The sequence below is a fragment of the Populus trichocarpa genome, chromosome 9 (assembly GCF_000002775.5).
Source record: "Populus trichocarpa isolate Nisqually-1 chromosome 9, P.trichocarpa_v4.1, whole genome shotgun sequence".
NCBI lineage: Eukaryota > Viridiplantae > Streptophyta > Magnoliopsida > Malpighiales > Salicaceae > Populus > Populus trichocarpa.
This window is the reverse complement of record NC_037293.2, coordinates 6,888,105-6,909,492: the sequence shown is the minus strand read 5'-3', so window position 1 is coordinate 6,909,492 and position 21,388 is coordinate 6,888,105. Positions and strand designations below refer to the sequence as shown.

At 34.2% G+C, this 21,388-nt stretch overlaps 2 protein-coding genes across 5 annotated transcripts; both read right to left on the bottom strand.

Moving 5' to 3' along the window:
• Positions 1 to 3,109: 3,109 nt before the first annotated feature.
• On the bottom strand, positions 3,110 to 6,541 carry LOC7454872 (uncharacterized). 3 transcript variants are annotated; one of them, XM_052455983.1, is made up of 4 exons: positions 6,387 to 6,541; positions 4,278 to 4,367; positions 3,941 to 4,109; positions 3,110 to 3,408 (listed from the first exon to the last, which is right to left on the bottom strand). In XM_052455983.1, exons 2-4 carry the CDS (start codon positions 4,335 to 4,337, stop codon positions 3,212 to 3,214), a joined length of 426 nt encoding a protein of 141 aa, XP_052311943.1. In that variant the 5' UTR covers positions 4,338 to 4,367; positions 6,387 to 6,541; the 3' UTR covers positions 3,110 to 3,211. The 3 variants fall into 3 exon arrangements, with proteins under 3 accessions (XP_052311943.1, XP_024463820.1, XP_002314001.1); XM_024608052.2 differs by having other exon boundaries at positions 4,278 to 4,376; positions 6,387 to 6,539; XM_002313965.4 differs by having other exon boundaries at positions 4,278 to 4,371; positions 6,387 to 6,539.
• Positions 6,542 to 8,300: 1,759 nt separating this feature from the next.
• On the bottom strand, positions 8,301 to 21,040 carry LOC7454873 (rho GTPase-activating protein 7). Of its 2 annotated transcripts, XM_002313966.4 has the most exons (22): positions 20,523 to 21,038; positions 19,370 to 19,406; positions 18,720 to 18,796; positions 17,851 to 17,921; positions 17,696 to 17,774; positions 17,411 to 17,555; positions 17,164 to 17,283; positions 16,536 to 16,613; positions 16,310 to 16,365; positions 16,156 to 16,225; positions 15,401 to 15,488; positions 14,985 to 15,228; positions 14,270 to 14,491; positions 12,881 to 13,231; positions 12,201 to 12,250; positions 11,362 to 11,422; positions 11,189 to 11,272; positions 10,592 to 10,705; positions 10,323 to 10,492; positions 10,018 to 10,087; positions 9,000 to 9,200; positions 8,301 to 8,810 (listed from the first exon to the last, which is right to left on the bottom strand). In XM_002313966.4, exons 1-22 carry the CDS (start codon positions 20,565 to 20,567, stop codon positions 8,625 to 8,627), a joined length of 2,619 nt encoding a protein of 872 aa, XP_002314002.4. In that variant the 5' UTR covers positions 20,568 to 21,038; the 3' UTR covers positions 8,301 to 8,624. The 2 variants fall into 2 exon arrangements, with proteins under 2 accessions (XP_002314002.4, XP_024464431.2); XM_024608663.2 differs by lacking the exons at positions 8,301 to 8,810; positions 10,018 to 10,087 and having other exon boundaries at positions 9,010 to 9,200; positions 20,523 to 21,040.
• Between the last annotated feature and the right edge of the window lie 348 nt (positions 21,041 to 21,388).

Sequence of the window (21,388 nt, the reverse complement as noted above, 5' to 3'; positions counted from 1 at the left end):
TAAAAAAGGTCACCAATAATAACGGGAGTGGTTCACACGTACTATAAAAAAAATAAGTTAGTCACTCGTCTTTATTCTACGACACGTGTCATTTATTTCGATCATTATTAATGATTTTTTTTAGTATTATTAAATTCATCTCATAAAAAAAAAATTATGATTTCACGGTATTATCATCAAACTTTTACTTATCCATGGAATCTCATTCTTTTTTTTTTCTCTCATTTAAATTTATGTCGGCCATTTTAACTCTGTTTAAAATGCCCCACTTTCCGACAACTGCTTTTAAAAAAAAACATACTTTTCACTTATGATTTTTATTAAATGGTGTTATTTTTCTAAAAACAATTTACAGTGCTAGTTTACCAAAATTTTAAATCACATTCAAATTCAACCAAAACAAAATAAAAAGAGGGAAAAATGTAAATACGCACCGTATTGGAAGGTCTGACTCTTGGCCACTCAAAAGCCGGTAAAGAAGCTAAAGACATTGTTCATTTGGTATTGTTATGTCGGTATGGTTAAAAATGTTTTTAGACTGAGTATAATTTTAAAAGTTATTTGATTTCTATTGCTTAAACCTGCTTTTCATCTTAAAAAGCTACAATTTATAGCATTTTTAAAATTTATTTTTTAAAAATAAAAACTATAAAAATTACCACAATATATATCAAACACATACTATAACAAAAAGTTTTTAAAAATAAAACCAAAACAGTTATTAAAAATGCTCAAAACTTTCAAGTAGAATCTCTAATTTAACTTCTCCATTGAGTCAACTCGCATGAGTCGACCTCTGCATCGGTGATCGGCTCTTTTATCTCAAGCTCAAAAAATAGTTCAAGATTGACTGATTATGTGAAAACTAGTTAGGTTTTTTTTTTTTTTGGATAGAGAAGACAATAAAAAATAAACAACAACAACAACCAACCAACCAGAATTACCAAGCAGCAGGTAATCATCAGGTAAGAGAGGATTAGTAAAATTCGACGAGTATAATGAGAGAGAGAGAGAGAGAGAGAGTAAATTCAACTACAAAAGAAGAGACAGGCGAGTAATTAGAAAGTGATAGAAACAATGTGGGCATGGGGCAAGGAATTATTATGAATAATCAAAGAAAATTAATTAACAACAACAAGAGAAGAAAAATATCGAGTTTTTTTTGTTTATTTTTTATTTAATTATATAATAAAAAAATAAATAATTATAATAAAAAAACCGAATAAAATATAAAAAGAACGCCTATAATGAGTTGCAAAAAAACAATACTTGCTAATATTAAAAAAATATACACAAATAAAAACACAATAAAAATTAATATTAAATATAATAATATCTAGTTAGGCCACTCTGCTTCTTTCACGTGTCAGATCCAATATCTTTTAACACCAAAAAATAAACACGCAGGCCTATTAATATAATAAAAGATTTTATAAAATAATAAAAATAGAGAGAGAAAAAAAGATTTTTGAACGATTTTTAAGGGTAGAAGGTGCTGGAACTACTCTGCTTTCTTTTCAATTTTGATCCCCGAACTTTAAATCTCTTACAAACAACAAAACTGGTTTTTGTTTTGTAAATTCAAGCACCAATTAAAAGTTAGGATATTTTTTCCAATATAGATAATATACAAACAAATTACAAAATTCATTTCCAAAAAAATACAATATCAAATGACTAAATTAGAAAAAAATAATTCAAATGATAAAAAAAAATACAATATCAAATTACTAAATTAAAAACAAAAAATTACTATGAATTCACATCAACTTATGAGGTGAGGAGTGTATGAAACTATAATAACTTTTGAGGGGATGGACAATGTTTCCAAGAAGAGAAATAGATTTCTTTTTAATAACTCAAAATAAATTATAAAACTCTAACCTTAAATAAATAAATAAAAAAAAGGTCAGTTTGAATTGAAAAAAAAAATAAATGATAAAAAAATTTAAAAACCAGGAAAAAAATCATCACGTGAATCCATTATAAGTTGTGAAGGGATAAATAGTGTTTATAAATTGTTTCTTAACTGGTAGCCTCATCGTCTCGTAGCCAAAAAAAACCCCTCTCCCCCTACATCAGCAAACAAACCTTATGTAACCGTTTGTTAACGAGGTAAAAATAAACCCCTCTCCCCTACGAACAATAAATCAATCACTGGAGTACAAGTAGTAGGGACTGGAGAGTACAAACACTTGAATGTGGAATTAAGAGTCAGCCCTTTACAACCATCTAGGTGATGGTCCAGTGGTAAAAGTTTGGGATCAAGAGGTTTGTTCTCTCTATGATCTCAGGTTCGAGCCCTGTGGTTGCTCATATAATGGCCACTGGAGGCTTACATGATCGTTAACTTCAGGGCCCGTGGGATTAGTCGAGGTGCGCACAAGCTGGCCCGGACACCCACGTTAAAGTAAAAAATAAAAAAGAGTCAGCCCTTTGCATATTGCAACCATTTTGTTATGAGTTACGCATTGATGGTTTGAACTTAATTTGAACCGTGAAAAGCTAAGCCATCGGCACCACAATGGAAGCCCTTGATTTGTTGTCTCCAGAGTTCCTCATTAGATCCTCTTTTAATCATCGCCGAATTAGACGCACGTTTTCAAACCGTGCCAATCCTACGCAAATTATTGCAACCCTGAACTGGTTTTGCAGCAAGGGGAGCCAAGCTACAATAATTTTTAAGAAATCTCTAAAAATGGGGGTTTCCCCATTTTGGAAATGCTGCTCTCCCAACCCCCAACTCATCCAAGAGCAAAAGATGTTTAAGCAGGCCAAATTATGCACTTTTCTGCAATATTGAAAAGATACTTCGCCTGCACAGATGGACATCCATAAACAATCAACATCCCACAAATTTCATAAAAATACTATGGGGTGTTTTGAAATATGATAGACTAGTAGCACTTACTTTTTAAAATAATTTTCATTTAAAAATGTTTTAAAATAATATTTTTTTTATTTTTTAAAATTTATTTTTGACATCACATATCAAAACAATCCAAAAACACTAAAAAAAAAAATTACAATCCAAAAACACTAAAAAAAAAATTTAAAAAAAAATAAAATTTTCATGAAAAGCAAGTTGAACGCAACCACAAACAGCCACTAAGGAGAAGAAGAGCATAAAAGAAAATTGAAAGATCTCATGGCAAATGCACAAATGAAAATGAAAAATAACAAAAGTTATTGACGCAAAATTCAGGAAAGTTCATCGCCCCAATAAAGCAACACGATCCTTCTGTATTGCCTGAGACAGGTTGATGTCAAAGAGCTCGCATCGTATAGGCATCTCCATCTCATAAAACGGGTTCTTTAGGACATAATCCGTGTACAATTCATATATGACTTTCAAGAGGCCTTCCATGTGCTGTGTTCCAGGTTCACACACCACAAAGAACTTTGTTCCTGTAGAAGGGAAAAAACCCAAATAAGTTTAAAAAGAAAATTCAAAAGTATTCAAAGAGGAACGAAGAGCTTGTCACTACAAATTCATGGTTTGAAAAACATGGACTTGAGATACTTTTAAAGAACATAAATCAGCCACAAATAAATACTCAAGTACCCAGCCCATCCACCTTAAAAAATGAGGCATGCTAACTAGAACCAAAAGTTAGGAAATAGCAAGCAATGCTCAAAACACTATAATCCATATGTTACAGAACATGGCAGTTCCCTGTAAAAAAATTTGGATCTAACAATCAGCTAGCTGATAATAACTTTGAAAGGGTTGAAGTTCATTAAATTAAGAAAAGTGGTGTCCAAATTCCAACACAGAAGAAATTGACAATTAAGCATAAGATGGCAGGCTTATCAATAACCAAATAACTAAGAAATTGATACCTTGGTAAATTATAGAGCATTTCTCTTTCTAATATTGTACCTAGTATGCTTGTAAATAAATAAATATATAAATAAATAAAAGGGTTGAGGTAGCCACCAGTGAGTGATTGGAAGCAATGAAGATCAAAGGTATCAGCTTCGAGGAGTTCAATGCCTAAACAGCCAACAGTTGGTGATAGCTGCTGAGAGATGGCATGCATTGAATGCCATAAACTAGCTACTCGTAAGCTATCATTTGTATCCATCCGTCCAGAAGATCCATAATCCTATTTTTTTTATAAAAAAAAAATGCAACAGTAACCCAAACATCAAACATCACAAATTGTTATTATTAGCAGTAGTCAGTCACTTGTATTGCTTTCAATCATGATCCAATCAAGCATCACACCCCAAAATGCCCTTGTAATCGAATTGAAGGGAAGTAAACATCTTACCTTGTAGAAGATCAAACCACCTGATTTGTTGATGATGTAAAGGCTGTAAATTGCTGCCATTCCCAAGGGCTTTTTCGGATTCACACAAGCCTTTCTGAACTGAATTTTTTTTTTTTTTTTGAGGTGCAAAGAGAGGAAATGAGATGGGACAAGAGACAAATAGTTGTATCACTTCTCTTGTTCAGTAGTAAACCAATAAAGGAGATAATTGGAGTTAATGGATAATAACTCATTATAGTTTATCAAAACTAATCAATTAGTCTCTGTGGTATAGACAATAATTAAATAACCCCTTCACTAGAGTTGACCTCTTTACCATTCAATTTAGTAGGGTTTTTTTTAAAAAAAAAAGAACCCAAACATGCCTTCTTTCTTTTCCCATCTTACCTGCTTCTCTTCTCTTTTTAATTTTTAAAACAAGAAAAAACCAAAAAAAAATAAAATTGAAAAATGAAAAATAACATGAACTTGGAAACGAATTTAAGAATGCACGGATTAAATGTATACTTTATGAAACTATGAAGTCTAGTTAATTAGTTTCATTATACCCTAATTTGTATAAATTATACCTAATTGAAATAATTTATCAACTCAATTGGTAACAAGGACCATCCAGAACTTGACATCAAAAAAAGGCTTTTGATTCGGTTGTTCTATCATAGAACCCATCCATAAAACCGCAGTTGCCGGTTTAGGATTTGTTTACAAATCATTATTTTGAGTAATATTAAACAATGGAATATTAACCTTAAAAACCCCTCTTAAGTTCGTTGATAAAAATAAGAAATCACCATGTCACACAATTAAGCCACCACAGAATTGATTTTCTAGTAATTTCTAGTATTACCAGAATCTATCATACAATTAATTCATTCATTAAAAAAAAAATCCAGTTCAACTTATTTTAGTCCTTCTACACTCCACAACAAATTCACTTCTCCCTCATCCGGGCATAGAAAACACCATTTGACATTCAAGACAAAACTAGAAGAAACCAATTAAGACCAGCTAAACCAAACATTAAGAATTCATGTCCTCCTCATGGATTTGCACAGCACAACCCACTATGATAATTCATAAATTATTGTCACAAATACAACATCATTATTGAAATCCCACCTAGTTCATCCATATTAGTCACTGGCCACTTGTTATCGTATTTAAAATAATAAAAATGAAATCATATTTGAAATTTTCAGAGGACCACCTTTTAAAGAGAACTCACTAAGTGGATTGATTTGATTTTACCTGTGATTTTCAAATTTCACATGCTTATGGTCAGTATTTAAGTAGGAGCTTTAGAGGTAGTGAGGTACCAACTGCCATAAAAGGTGCTCGGCAGGATTTTGTTCAAGTCAATGAGCAATTAATCACTAATCCCATAATATTAACAGCATCTGAAAAAGCAAGCTACTAATGAATATAATAAAACCATATTCTTGAGGTTTTATCCAATATAAATCTTAAGTTTTTGTGTTGAGATGTGCTTGAGATATTTAAAAATATCAAAATGTATTGTTGAGAAATGAGCTAAATAGGTTGGCATCTAAAAAATGAAGTTTGGGTAAAGTTATGCCTAATTAGCTAGAAGATGCCAAGAAATTTTCACAACTTTACCATTGACAGCTGTTGATGCTAAATATTGCCTGTTAGATTTAAATACTTGAGTGAAGAAAATCCAAACAGATGTGATAAAACGCTATCGTTGAATCTATTAAAGCTCAGGTCAAGGTTCTCTAGCTTCTTCAATTGTGATGATAGGACCTCAATACCAGCAAAAGACTTGTTGCTATATGTAAGTCTCACCATATGCAAAATAAAAGGTAAAAATAAGCTACCTCTACGCAAATTATACATAAAAAGGATTCATTAAGGCATCTTTAATCGTCACATTCTCAGAACATGCTCTAAATTAAAAAAAAAATCCATAAATGAGCAGCAAAAAAAAGGTGCTTTCAAAATAAGAAAAAATAAAACACCAAGTACTAACCGATCCGCAAAGAGTAGATAAGCAGAGCAGTAAAAAAAGAAGTTAATAATCAATCAATCAGTTAGAAACCACAAATTCCAAGAAACAAAAAGAAATAGACAGAGCGGAGCGGAGCATACCTGAGTAATCAGATCTGAGAGTGAGAGAGAATTTCTTCTTCTTCTTCTTCGGATCAAAGTGAAATTTGATTTTCAGTGAGGGTTTGTTCGCTGATGGTTTGGCTCTGAGAAGGGGGAAGACTGCCACTTAATTCTGCGTGATTTCAATTCCCTTCTCTCCCTTCGCTTCTTTCTTTCGGGCCGCATACCACTCCTTCAAACGCTGCCGTATTATTCACTACTCAATCCTTACATTTATTTACTATTATTATTTTTGTTGATTAATTTTCAACGATTATTCCTCATAATTCCTTACTTCACTCACGCTCCATTCCACCGGAGTTTCTGAGTGTGTTTGATATTGCGATAGCTGTTATGATTGTAGTTTGGAAAAAGTTGTTTTATAAAAAATATTTTTAGTTGAGGTTGGTTTGAAAAAATAGATGTTTGGTTAAAACTGTGGTTGAAATTGAGGTTGAAAAAAAAACAGTTTAATGTGTTTGGTTAAGAATGCTTTTTAAATTAAGGTTATAAAATAATTTTAAAAAATATATATTGATAATGATGGTTTTAAATTTAAATATTGTAGAATTAACTACTCATATTATATCATGAAATAAATAATACTTGATATAAACTATTTTTTATTATTCCATTAAACTATTTATAATTCCATTACATACAAAATTCAGCTGATAAGAACTACAGTTTTTATAATTTTGTGAGCGTGTAATAAAATTAGATAAAATATTATTAGATATAAAATTGATATTACAGTGCGAGTGAATTTAATTCACTCTATACTAGTTTTTCGGGAAAAAAAAATATTGTTCACATCATAATGCGAGTGAATTTAATTCACTCTAAACTAGTTTTTTTTTAAAAAAAATATTAAAAAAATTAACACTGAAAAAAAAAATTGTTCGCGTGAACAGTGCATTCATTCATGAACAGTGTGTGATTCACAGGTAGAAACTAGAAGAAAAGGCAGTATTTTACTGCTTCCAACAAATCGTGGTCCTGCCGCATATAAATGGTGGGACCCATATGTTTTGCTTGTTTAGTAATTTGTAACCAAACGGCCATTTTGTGCGTTTTTAAAAAAACGCAAACGGTAACGCGTTGCCAAACAGGTTCTCTCTCACTCTCCAATTACTTGCCTCCCTCTTCTTTTGCAGTCGAATTTTACTAATCCTCTCTTACCCTACCCGCAACTTATTTTCAGAAAATGCAGTTAAATTCTCAATATCTTGATAAAAAATTATCTGTAAACTTATCGATGCAGCATGCATATTTTTATTGATTCTAACTTGTTCTAGCAATTTATTTAAGCAAGAAAACAAAAAAAGAGAAGTAAAAGCAGCGGCACTCAGATCAGGTCTTGCCATCTCGTTATTGGGACATAGTTTCCAATCGCTCTGTTTCTAATTTATCATAAACCAAATACAAGAGTTCAATTCACGGGTCCAAAACCTAAACGTAAAATAGGATCAAAGTATCATTAAATCACCTTTCGGGTCCAGAAGATTTCTTTTTTTCAAGGATTTGAGCAAAATTGCGTGGAAAAAAAAAATGAAACTAGCAGGTCCCCTGAAATCAAAATGCAAATAGGCTGCCTCATGCTTCAAACATTTATAATTAATTTATTTTAATTCATTTCAATTAAAATCGAACACCTGCCAAACCAGGCATGCCACACGTATACTTTACTAATCCATTTTAATTAATCGTAGTTTAAAATAATGCAAGAAAAAAAAGAAGCTAAAAACAGGGCCCAGGCCCCCCTGGAACTAACCCGTCAAAAGAGCAAAATTGAATATTTGAATTACAAGCATCTGACCACTACTATCCACCCATGTTGTCAAATACAAAAAAAAAAAAAAAAATATATATATATATATATATATATATATATATAGGATTTTTATATTAAAAAAAAAAAAAAGGGCTTCTCTTCCAATGTGTCTCTGTTCAATACATACCTCCACCTACTATTGACACAACAGGCAACACTCAGTTTTGTTTACAATATTTTGTGACAAAAGAACGCAATACTACGGCTGAAAGAACACTTGATCATTATGAATTCAATCATACTCGCACTAGAAAAATGCCCGCAAAAAAAAAAAAGGGGAAACAGAGAGAGAGGAGAAGAAAAGAAAAATCGGGGGTAAGCAAGGGTGCATGAGATACAATTATATGCAACACTGAAGAATGTACAAGACCGCAAGTCAATCTAGTGAGCATCATCGTCTTTGGTCAGTTCCATGGAGGGGATGATGGTCTATAAATAAAATCTTGTGAAGACGTTGTGCCATAGTTCAGATCAAGGTTGTGGAGCTGTTCCATGAGCTGAGAACGCCTTTCCTTGAAGAAATCCAGTCGAGTTGTTAGTTCTACCAAAGCTGAAGATGCTGCTGATGGATGTCTTGGATAGTCCATCACCTGCAACAATGGTGAATGACAATACTGGTATCTAAGCGGATCATTTGCATGGTATTATTAAGGAATTAGGTTCCTCAAACATGCAAGTTATGGGACCACGTGATAAAATTAGGTTTTCATACAGGTCAATGCATCTGTGTTTTCAGCTTAACTCTCTAGTTGTCCAAATAATTGTGGGCAAACAGTTACCTCTACTGCTCTGGAAGTAGAGGGGGCAGAATCAACACCACAAAGCTCATCCATGGACATGTTTGTTGATGCCTCAGTACTTTTTGAGTCACTAAGATTTGCTGATTCCATAAATTGCTTTCGAGAAGGCTGCCTGCTGCTGCTTCCAGTTGCTATCCCTGGTCCTTTAATATGCTTCCGATCGGTACCCAACAAGCCCTCCTGTAGCATAGCAGCCATGTTCCATATTTAAGAGCACATGCAGGTATTATTTGAAACATGAGGTGACACAATGCTGCAAATAAAAGACTTCAAGACAACGGATTCTAGAGCTCAAGAGGAATTAATCAGAGAGGCACCACATCATAAAGGAAATACAATTGATACATCACTAGTGTCATTGTTTCCTCTTTATTTTTATTTTCCAATTTTCTAAACCATTTGGAGAAAACATACTCAATGAATCAAGATACCCTAGAAAAGGAGCTTCTCCATCTCCTTGATCAATTTATGTTCCAGATAATTATTTCAACCTTAAATGATCCCTAACTCGTGCAAGTTTGTAATCAACGTTGTAGTAAAACCACATCAGAATCTCTAATGCAACCTATTGCCAGGATATCATGATCTTGGGACCTACAATCAGCAATAAAGGTTTAGCAAAATGAGTAGAGGAACATATGAGTGGTAGTAGTTCATTTCGACACTAGTAAGCATTGCATTCAATTTTTTCTTTGGCATGCCATTAACTTTAGTTTAATCACTCTTCCCCATAGGGAAGAAAGTTGGATGATTGTTTGGCAATCACCCAGGCAGGTCATCCTTAAAATACTGAACATCAACTAAATCACCGGTCAGTTTGACCAACAATGGAGGAGAACGAGTATGGGGTAAAAGGTTGGAAATGGGAAAGGCAAGAAAATAGGAGGTTAGGATAATGAAATATGAGCTGGAATGATCTTTCTCAAGCTCATAATATATGTTTTTTTTTATGTGAATCTCATAAAGGCAATCAACTGGGAAACAGAGCTCCATGCACCTCAGTTCTCTGTTTCCTCTCATGATTAACAAAAGCAACGGTTGTATCAAAATCTTGCTGCAAAAATCTCCTGCAGAAATCAAACACAAAATGAGAAATACAGTAAGCATATGATAGCAGTGAAACAGCCCATCTCATCAAGGCCTCTTCCATCTACACCACTAGGTGAAACAATGTATCTCAATTCCTAGATAGTGACAGTATGAAAGTTCTGTTTAACTCAAGGAAAAGTGACGTGCAACTAATTGTAATTACGGCCAGCTTAAGTGGAGAAATTAAAAAACGATAAGACTTTGCAGACTCACTGTTGAGGGTTATGATTTTGAACATGTTGAAAACAATCACTTGCATCCGAAAGGGAACCATAGTGATGCTGTCTTTGCTGATTAAGTTGATGGTGGAGCTCTGCAACTTTTTGCTTCAACCTGGCCACATCTGCTTCAGCAAGAGCAATCTCCTCAAGCTCAGCCCTCGTCTTCACATCATTTTAAATCATAAGAATGGGTGTTAGTCCAGATTGGAAGGAAAGAAAAGTCGGGGAAAAAACACAAAACTACTAAGGATCTATACACACTTTAGAATCCATGCCGTGAGAACTGGAGAACTGTCCTGAAGACATGCTCAAACCAACTTCCAATGCAGCTCTAAGATCTCTTTCAGCTTGCAGCTGCTCTTGCAATCTTGCAACCTATGTGGTCATTAACTTTCAGTCAACAAAACCAGTGTGGAAAAAAAATGCTATTAATTTTACTCCACATGCAAATACAGTTACATAGGTTGATCAAGTATGCCCACAGAGGCAGAAGAAGCCAATGATCGTGATGCAGTTCCAGAATACTAGAAACATGCGATAAGGTGTACCATCAACATCAAACTGGTACTAGAGATAGCAAGCATAGAATGCCTGCCATTACTGTGTCAAAATTGCAAAGAGATTAACTAAAAAGTAGCATTCTTCCTTATTTGTTCCATTCTTGTGTGGTGGAACTGGCTTGATTTAGTTTTGTGTATTTCCCCGCATGTCTACTGAAGTAAAAATAGTACGTTCAAATTAAGCAGGACTAAATTTCTAACAACAATTTTAACATTCAAGGTGAAAAGCAACAAACTGATAAAACGTGGTGAAACATTGGAAAGAGAAAGCAGCATGTGACAAGCTAAAAATAATTACATCTTGTTCAAGTGCTAAGCGACGCTCATGCAAAGCTTGCTTTCTCCTCTCTAAGCTTGCTTGTAAAATGGCATTTCCACGAGCCTGGACAGATGGAATAACCAATCCTATCAGGAAAACATGCCAACATTCCATAATTGAACAGGAAGCAGATTTAAAGAAAATGTTGAGACCTCCTTAGCAATTCTGTGCCTCAAGTCATTCTTTGTTATCTCAAGCCTCTGAATAGCAAGCCTGAAAGCAATACAACTCTATACAGTTAAACAGAATAGCACCAAATATGGATCAAATTAAACATGAAAAGGTTAGCTAGTGACAGTTGAGCTTCAAAGAAAACTCAGAAGATAATGCAAGAACCTATCGAATAATTACTTTTGAACAAAATAAGACTGTAAACAGTTGAGTATGTTCATGTACTGAGGCAGGGATATGGAAGGAAAGCAAGAGCTGCAATTCAGAACAATTTTGCCAGCTTTTTTAAAGAGAAACGGAGACAAATAATGAAAATAAAATCATAATTAGCAAAAACATAATCTAATACATGCCGCTTCTGTAAGCATAACTCTTTACTAAGATTCCAATATACAATTTCTGATTTCACATTTCCTTTCTCAGATTCAACCAGATGATATATGTTTCTTCAATTTTTTTATTTTTTTTTGTAAAAAAATAAAGCCATATAATATGAAATGCCAAGTTAGAAAATGATGTCACACGAGAACTTTCAAGGAGAAATGAGAAGGAAAATAACAATCATAACTGAAATGAGAGGACCGGATCACATTAGGCCCAAGTGGAATCTATACCAATAACTAATGCCAATGATGTACTTATTACTTGAACACTACATGTTGCTTTCAGGGAGCGCACAATATCAAGGCAGATACATTCTTTAAACTTGCATGGCAGCATGGGCTAATGAAAGATATGGATAAATATGATTCTCAGGTTTAAAATGTCAAAGAACATGTATTGGTGTTGTAGAACGCAATGCATAAAACGAGTATCTTACTCCTCTTCCCCAGAAGAATCAACTGATTCCATTGATGGTGTCTTTCTGGCCTGCATAAAGATAAATAGCGTTATTAGGCTTCTAATTACAATCTACGAATATAAACTGCAAGAATTCAATTGATACAAAATCACACTTTCTTCCTTCCCAAGAGAGAGAACCTATGCCACCCCAGTCCCCCACTGCTATAAATATTAGGTGCAGGAACAGTTTTGAATGGGAGGGGAACCAATTTGAGGCAATTACAACACTCACTGCATACATCCTTGAAGGCATCTTATACTTTCCTTAAAAATTATGATCCACGCATGACCGTTATATGTATATAACCACATCAAGTTTACAGCATAATAACATGGCAACAGTCAAATTGTGTAAGCCTTTGATGGTTGTCCCTGCTTTGCATTCATTTGCCCCCTTGAGTTGAACTTGCAGTGCTTGATCCCTCAGAAGAAACTTAATCAGTTCCTTTTGAAACTTAAATTCATAATCAAGATGTATTGCTCTAAAAACCTTTCACCTGCCTACCATAAAGGTTGAGGTTTTCAGATAAATATCCTCATTGACAAAATTTATCAGGATATTCTCAAATTGAAAAAAAGTATCATTAACTGCATGTGATTTCAGGGTTTTTGGTAGTTAATACATGACAGAAAAAATATCAAGAGATGATAGCTTACGTTACTTCTTCCCCAGAATGTCGATCGCTTCCCATTGAGATTAGAGGCTGCAACTTTACCTGCCGACTTCTCAGCAGATGATTCCACTCCAGATATGGGCATGGGAGACACAGGATCCACTGAGGATAGAATTTCACCCATTGACCGGTAAGATTCACCAGTTGGTAACACACTTGAAACATCCATCTCGTTTGCTGAATTTTCATTTCCTTTCTTTGGTTTACTTTTTTGTTCTATGGGTTGAGCATTGGAATCTCTTGTTTGTACAGGATCAACAGATATATTTGAACTCTCAGCTGGAGCATTATTGGTTCTAGGTGATCCAACATCTGAATCATCACCACCAAAAGCCTGCAGAGTACAAGATGAATATATGCATTGGTCAAGATAACTATAGCTCAACACTGGCAAGTATTTGAACAAAGTTGAACCAAACAAAAACTATACGGGATGCCAATAGGAAATTTAAACAATTTAAAATCTATGTTCCATTACTTTTAACCTCGCAGTTAGCATAACAAAGGAAATTTAAGACAAGTCACCAGATGGTTGCATGGGCCCTAGCATCAGTAAGCAGAAAGGAAAGATCCTTGATGACCATAACCCAATCAATTATTAGGAGATTTTTATTCACACACTTTATAGGCAAAAGGCAGGTGACGAATGCTTATCCCAAATATTCATGCAAATGCAACTGTCTCCACTGCAATGAAACCCACTCAAGTACAAGAATCTTCCTACAACAATTCTCCACTTATTGTCATCACAATGATTAAGATACTCTGGATAAAAGAAAGCTGGAATCCTTAAAAGTTTCTCCACAAAACCAACCTTCCATGAATTGTCCATTATTTGACTTGTCAGCAAAAAGTTTAAAACCAAAAACCAAGAGGAGCACCAATTAGGAGAGACAAGGACCATTCAAATCCCAATTATCACAATTGTGCATCCTTAATCACCAACCCTTTGATGAAATTAAATGCATGTTGTCTAACGTGTGTTGATGCCATTTACAAACAAATATACTGCAATGATATACCAAAAAATCACAGGATGAAATTTAGGACACTAGCACTCATCACTCCCCACATAAAATCCAAACAAAACCACTACCCCAGTATTTGTAAATGACAACATTTATAAAATCACCAGAAGCAGAAAAAAGACAAGTTATCTTTTCCAGGAAGCACAGAAAATCAAACACAAACAGTTAAACTGATTATAACATCCCATCAATTCCAGGCTGAAGACATCATCTTCCAGCAGCATGTGATGGGTGCAGAAAATTTCATTCTCCCAGAGACATGATCATGACTAATATCACTAGTTCAACATGAAGGAAAGGAAGAGAAAAAGGTCAGAGACATATGCAAGTGTTTATAAGAGAACCTTATAATCATAGAGATCACTGTCAGCAGAACCACTGCTTTCACTTAATTTTCCACTTAGTACACGCTCAGGGTCATCATCTGAATCTTGATCAACTTCATTTTCTGCATCATGATAACCATTTTCTTTCATGTCCATATTTTCATCATCAGTTGAATCATCACTCCCACTGTTTTCTATCCGAGAATCAGCTGAAATAGAGCACCTGTGTAGATTTTCATCCTGAAACAACATACAATTGCTAAGCATCATTCTTCATACAAGGATCCATGATTGTCAGTAATCCTCAATACATAATAATCGCACACTATTATCCATTTATGCCACTTTTTGAAAGGACTGTTAAAAGTAAAAATGTACTGATAGAAATATGGTGGAAAAGAAAGATTGTTGAACAATGGTGGCTTGGAACAGCATTAGACTAAACGACTTACTATTTTCTCGAATGAGTTATTATCATGGAGTCAACCTGATCCATTGATGGGTCAAGTTTCATATCTTATCCAGGTAAACACTAAATTCAGGTGTCCTCCCTATACATTACAAGCAAAGTCCCCTTAAACAAGCTGAAACCAAAAATCTAACTTGACAAAGCATGATTGCGTGCGTAAAAGAAAATTTAGTGGTATTTTGAGTTTCATAACAGCAGCACACTTTGTATCAAACACAGAAATTGGAATACCAGAACTCAACAAAGGAACTGAGAGTATCTTACATCGAAAATATTTTCATACTCCTCCAGAAGTGTTGTAATAATGGCTTGAGCATTATTAGCAGCATTTGCAGCAGCAAGCAGCTGGGCAGAATTATCACCATTAAAATCGAAGTCATCCTCCAACTCGCATTCACCAGCTAATAAAGGACGCAGTAGCAAGGGTGCCATGCAAGCAGCAACAGCAGATGGATTCATTCGATTTTCATGAGCATGTGAAGAGATTGTGTGCATCATCTTCAGAATTCTGCAATAATGACCAGCTTAGCAACTAGATTTTTATTTTTTTTTATCAACACTTAGGTACTAGATTGAAGCAAATATAAAATAGATGTACAGAAAATTCTGATGAGAACCTAACAGTCTTCAGTCACAAAACAAATAAATTTGAAGTGCAATTGCAAACATGGAAAGATTACCTCTGTAATAAACGCCGATTTGGTTCTGGAAATGTCTCCACTATTGCAGAGCGCATTGCATTAATCCGAGCTTCCTTCCGATCGATTTCTTGTAAATTACAGTGGCAAACAAACAATATCAGTATCTAACAATACCAATAAAGTTCTAGTCCACTAATAAGATAAGGAAATACTTCTGTGCTGCACATGAAAACATATAGAAAATAACTTCTGAGAAAAGATCTAATCGGCTTTTATTTTTCCATTTTGAAGACTTATTTATTCAGACACTTGACTAGTTGATTTATTTTTATGCACTCAATGATGATGATCTGATTTCAGGTGCAGGAAAAAAGGAAGGTTTTAGCTTGATAAGTAATTTTTTTAGCTCATCTTTGATGAGATGAAAGTCAGTACTTAGCATCCTTGAATTACCCAACACTTAGGAAATGTGTAACATGTATGCATTTTGCACATTCATTTAACATGAACCAATTTAACCTGCTTCTTCAGATTATTCAGATGAAACATTACGTTATAAACCAAATCTGAGCTATCTATCTGGGATTAAAAGGGAAAAAAATAACTCCAATTTCATGAATGATGGACATGAAAGCTTTCCTATCATTTGAAAAGAAGTTCGATTTAGAATATCGATGAGTATGGAATGTTGAAATGATTCCACAAAATTATTCAAGAAACAACATTTAAGCGATAATGCATTACATTCATAAATTATAAAATAAGAAATGAAGGGTGATACAATTCAAACTTACTATAGGCCTCTAGCAATGCGGTGCAGCAAGATGCAGGAACTGGAGAGGAGGGCAGTTCCCTTAAAACATGCTGCATTTAAAAAAAAGCAGGATGAATAATCACAAAGTGTATAATCTAAAGGCACAAGTTATATCATGCAAAGCCAGAAAGTACCTTCACACAATCACCAACAACATGAGCATCCTCATCTGGTTCAAATTCATTCTTGCCTAGAAATGATCAAGAAAAATTGAGCAGAGGTCTCAGTTTAGAAGGTGTGCAAGCATTTTAAAACAAAGGAAATATACATTACATTAAGCTGGAATCTTCCAAAAAGTACAAGAGTTCTCCAGTTCATCAAAAGCATTAAAGAGAATGCTAACTTGAAAGGAAATGATACCTTGTTCATATTCTTGAACCCTGCGGTCAACTTCCTCAACATCCGCAGCTTGACGTAAGATTCCTTCAACTTTAGTTCCTGATAGAAAGATATGCACCATAAGACAGCGAGCAAGCACACCATACGTAGGAACAATGTTGGACCATAAATTTTTTTGTTATATATATTACACCAAAACAGCCAAATGTTGTGTAACCCCGAAGTACATTGCAACTGCAAAAGATACATGATAAAAAAAGTAAATGAAGCAAGAAGACTAAAAGAGGGGTGGAAAAAGTTGGGTCCAAAAACTGCTGTCCTGCTATTTTGCACCATTTTTGTAACCGTGATGCCACACTTCTGCAAGGCATACTATCATCACGTTACGCATGCAAATGCTAGTCACTATTTGATAGTGTAGCCCGTTAAATATGTATTTGTTCAGCTGAAATCATTTTTTTCCTAATAAAGAAAAAAGGCATTAATATAAAACACCAGTTTTTCTACCACAATAAATTACAAAACCAGATTTGGGGAAGAAATAAGCACATAAACTTACGAAAATGACAGAAAAGCCACATTTTTCATTTCAAGAAAATTGCAGATTATAGAATAATAAGCTCAACACAATTAGGGATTATAACTTTACCAAACTTTTCAAGAAATCGGAGAGCTTTCTCAAGGAATGATGGACCACCATCAATATCTTCAAGGGCAAGTAAAATGGGTCTTCCAACAACCAATGACTTAACCGGACGTTTATCCCTCCCTAATCAAAATATGATTTCAAGTGAAAAGGCAACAGAGAAATTAGCATGTGTCTGGCTGAATGAAGATCATTTCTGAAAGAAAGGGAAAAGGGAAAATGATAAGATTTATGGTGGAGAAGAACAAACATTGGTGGAAAGACCCTTCAATAGCTTCATTTGTGTCATTTCGGAATATCCCATTGTGTCTCATTACAAGGGCAGGACTTGGTGCTTGTGCAAGGGCAAGTTCAAGGGCTGTCTTCCACTCATACAAATCCTCTGACGTCTCAGCCTGAAATTTGGAACAGGAAAATCGAAAAGGCCATAAACATTGAATACACTTGAAGAAATAAGCAACATCGAAAGGAAAGAGATAATGACATGCCTAGAAAGAATCGAGCTGGAAAAAAAGAAAAGGGATAAACGAAGCACCTTAAGGGTGAAAGCTCGGCCATCACGTCCATCAGGAAACAAGACAGTTAATAATTTCTTATCTTCTCTAACAACAACGCTGAAAATAAAAATAACAACTATTATCAATAGTCTTCAGAACACAACTACACGTGGTATTTAGTGACCAGACTTACCTTCCAGAATTGTTCAAATCAATGCCCCCTAAAGTAAGATTTACTTCACCACCTCTTTGTGGTAGAGCACTCTGCATGAAAACAAAATATGAGCATTGTTACAATTAATTCATAATCATAAGAAAAATCAAGTGAGCCAAGTAGTATAATGAACAAGAGATGACACGTGTTAAAGCATCAATTATTTACAAAGAAACTGGATACACATCAAATGCTGTAAGCAATGAAACATCATTGCAATTATATTACCAAAATGCGTAACTAAATCAAACATTATTTTACAACTCCAAAAAAGTCACCACATTGTGTAAGAATATAACATAATGAATTTCTAATTCATTGAAAAGAAAGGATTTATGAAGAAGAACAACTAAGTATATGAAGACAACAAATAACACATGCCACATGCCACATGAAAGTTCTAAGCAAAATTTTCAAAGATACAATTCCTTACATATGATAACAGAGTTCGGCAATTCTTTTAAGTACAATAGGAGGGGGACAGGAGGGCATGTTCAGCTTATTTGTATGGGCACAATGACACATAAAGTTAGATAAGACATGCTGCCTTTCTTTGCCTATCATTAAATTGAGCTTTCAACAGTTTGCATGCCTATCATTAAATTGAGCTTTCAACAGTTGCAGTCTTTGAGGTGTAACTCAAACAAGCACCAAAACAATGAAAATGTTCCGTGTCAATATAGGTTTCTGCCCACACCTATATTTAATGTTGAGAGGGGTTAATCAACATGCAACCCCCGTCCATCACAAATACAGGCAATTGCAAAATGACTATAAAACATACATAAATACCAAAATATATATAAAGAGGGAGAGAGAGAAGATGGGATGAAATAAATCATACTGACAGGGTCATTTTTGAAGAACACCAAGGAAGTGCGTGTGAGGATAAACCACCGCTTCTTCCATGACTTCCAGCCTATTCCTGCAGAAATTCAACATTAACTTAATTGAGTAGCTACAAAAGGTCTCAACAAGCTCTAATGATAATTCAATGAAATAAAATAATTACTACTAATACACTTCAACCTGTATTGATGAAAATCCTTTGCTAGCAAAAGCCTTTATACAATTAATAATTAAGCAATTATCTTTATCATCTAAAAAAATGTAAAACTAATGGGTGGGGAAAAAATGTAATTGTTCAAGCTGAGAAAGCATGGATGTAGAATTTGGGAATTTTTAGGTAGCATGTAATTCTATCTAATATGCTATGGTACTTGAATATCCAGTTCTCAAGGTAGATGTAAAGCATTCTAAAAATGAATGTTCACAACACCCAGTACTCAGGAAATTGGTAAAGCACTTCAAATTCATGCCTACATCTATCCATATACTTCATTGAAGAAAATCATTGTAACTGAACATAGTAATTGCACATAAGCCAAGTGACATAAATATGTACTTACATCAAACAAGGTATAATATAAAAATTTTGAGAACCTAACCAGGACAGAGAAAAATGAAACACAGATCAACAAAAAGAAATTTTACCAACCTTTTGAGGATATGAAAAGTGGGCCACTCTTGAAAACCTGTGAATATGCCACATAGAATATATTATTAATACTTGCCTAATGTATAGAGACAACTAATAGGAAATAACCCGCGTACTTGCAGCATTCCTCGATGATATCATCAAGTAAACAGCCAAAATTTTGTATGAGCTGCTAATAAAATACGTATAATTAACATAACTTTGGTTTGATAAATCATTTATTTCCAGAAAAATCATGTAGCAACACATTTATCTCGAGAGTTGAGATCTTTCTACTAGCTATATAGTGAACAACCACCATTTAGCATCCCATGGTTCACGGTTGGCCATCTAATTTTAGAGTATGATGTACAGCCACAGTTTGCAAAGAAAGCAACTCTAGTTAAACCTTAATAATATCAAAATTCCATGTAATATTGAACGGTTTATTTGGTAAATTGTACAAATTGCCCATTAAAATTTGACACAAAGCAAAGATATTTCAGCTTGAAACATCTAAACTACAGGAAATCGAATCATGTTCTATTTTCTCGCTATAAAATTTCAAATTGCCAAGTCTCAGCACTACAGATTCTAACAGAATTAAATATCCAACCATCCTGATTTAATCCTCGATCGCAACTACTTATCTAAAATGAAAATGAAAGAATGATTCATCCTTTGACAAAGCAAATGAAGAATAAATTAGCTTCAAACCCCACATTATGTCTGGGATGAAACCTGGTGTCGTGTCCCTCCCACTGCATTGTTAGTCATGGGTTCGGTTTCTAATGATTACAAATTTTAAAAAATGTTCAAGATGTTTTGCACCACAAACTCCTTAACTTTTTCTGCGTGTATAACCATTACAGTATAAAACAAACCAATCTTTTATCTCCTTATCTCCATATTTCTCATCGAGACAAAAAGAAACAAATGCACTTCAAAACTCTATTGCCAGAAAAAAAAAATATATATATATATATAAACCTCCTTACCCACACCGAAACAGAAGAACCCAAAAACAGGAAAAAAAAATATTTCAATTTCAACCTAGACCAGAAGAAAATATATTACTGTTTCAGTTATTGACTAAAACAAAGATCCAAGAAAAAACCAACTCACATTCAAATTCAACCAAAACAAATTAAAGGTGGGGGGGGTAAACACGCACCGTATTGGAAGGTCCGACTCTTGGCCGCTCGAAAGCCGAAGACATTAAAACTGAAGTAAAAAAAACCAGAATAGTCCTTAAAAATGCTTAACATTTCCAAATAGAATTTCTTAACTTCTCCATTGAGTCAACTCGCAGGAGCCGAGTTCCGCATCGAAGATCGGCTCTTTATCTTGAACTCAAAAGACAGTTCAAGATCTGACTGGTTATGTGAAACTAGTTAGGGTTTTTTGATTTGATAAGAAAAAAAGACAACAAAGAATAAACAACAACCAGAGCTACCAAGCAGCGGGCAATCACTATAGATTTATTAATGCTTGTCTCTTTGTTTATTTATTTATCTCGTCTGGTTAAAATTAAGTTTTGATGAGAGTATTGGTTTTAGGTATTGGATTAGGTAGGGACTGGAGAGAAGGAGGGTAGCAGTAGTGGTTGTGCAGTAATAATTTTGTAATCTCTGTGTGTGTGTGAGAGAAAGAGCGAGAGAGTGAGAGAGAGACTTCGGCCTTTGTCTTTGCTTTCCACCCACTTCTCTTGCTGGCTGGGGGGGTGTTGGTCAGATCAGGTCAGGGTCCAATTAAAATCTGCCACGTTTACGACATTTGAACTTGTTTTGAAACCGCTAAGCTTGTTTATTTATTTATTTATTTATTTATTATTTAAGCATTTTTTTTCTAAAGTAAAAGAGAGAAAGGAAAAAAAAACTATTTCGCCAAGTAATGCTATTGTTTGCTTTTTCTTTGAAAGAAATCGAATTATTTTTCGGTTTAACTCCGCGTCAAATTGTTTTTTATGATTTTCCATGACTGAAGAGTTATTATTACAACGCAGTCATATTTATTATTTATACAATCAGTGTTTAGCTG

What these genes read in the sequence shown, in the direction of transcription:
- LOC7454872 (XM_052455983.1), bottom strand. Translation starts at nt 4,337, where the DNA reads ATGGCAGCAATTTACAGCCTTTACATCATCAACAAATCAGGTGGTTTG. An exon ending in GTGGTTTGATCTTCTACAAG is followed by an intron (nt 4,110 to 4,277) that starts GTAAGATGTTTA and finishes TAAAAAAAATAG; the next exon opens with GATTATGGATCTTCTGGACG. An exon ending in TTGCTTCCAATCACTCACTG is followed by an intron (nt 3,409 to 3,940) that starts GTGGCTACCTCA and finishes TCCCTTCTACAG; the next exon opens with GAACAAAGTTCTTTGTGGTG.
- LOC7454873 (XM_002313966.4), bottom strand. Translation starts at nt 20,567, where the DNA reads ATGTCTTCGGCTTTCGAGCGGCCAAGAGTCGGACCTTCCAATACG. An exon ending in GCCGAGCTTTCACCCTTAAG is followed by an intron (nt 17,556 to 17,695) that starts GTGCTTCGTTTA and finishes TCCAAATTTCAG; the next exon opens with GCTGAGACGTCAGAGGATTT. An exon ending in AGTATGAAAATATTTTCGAT is followed by an intron (nt 14,492 to 14,984) that starts GTAAGATACTCT and finishes ATGTTGTTTCAG; the next exon opens with GATGAAAATCTACACAGGTG.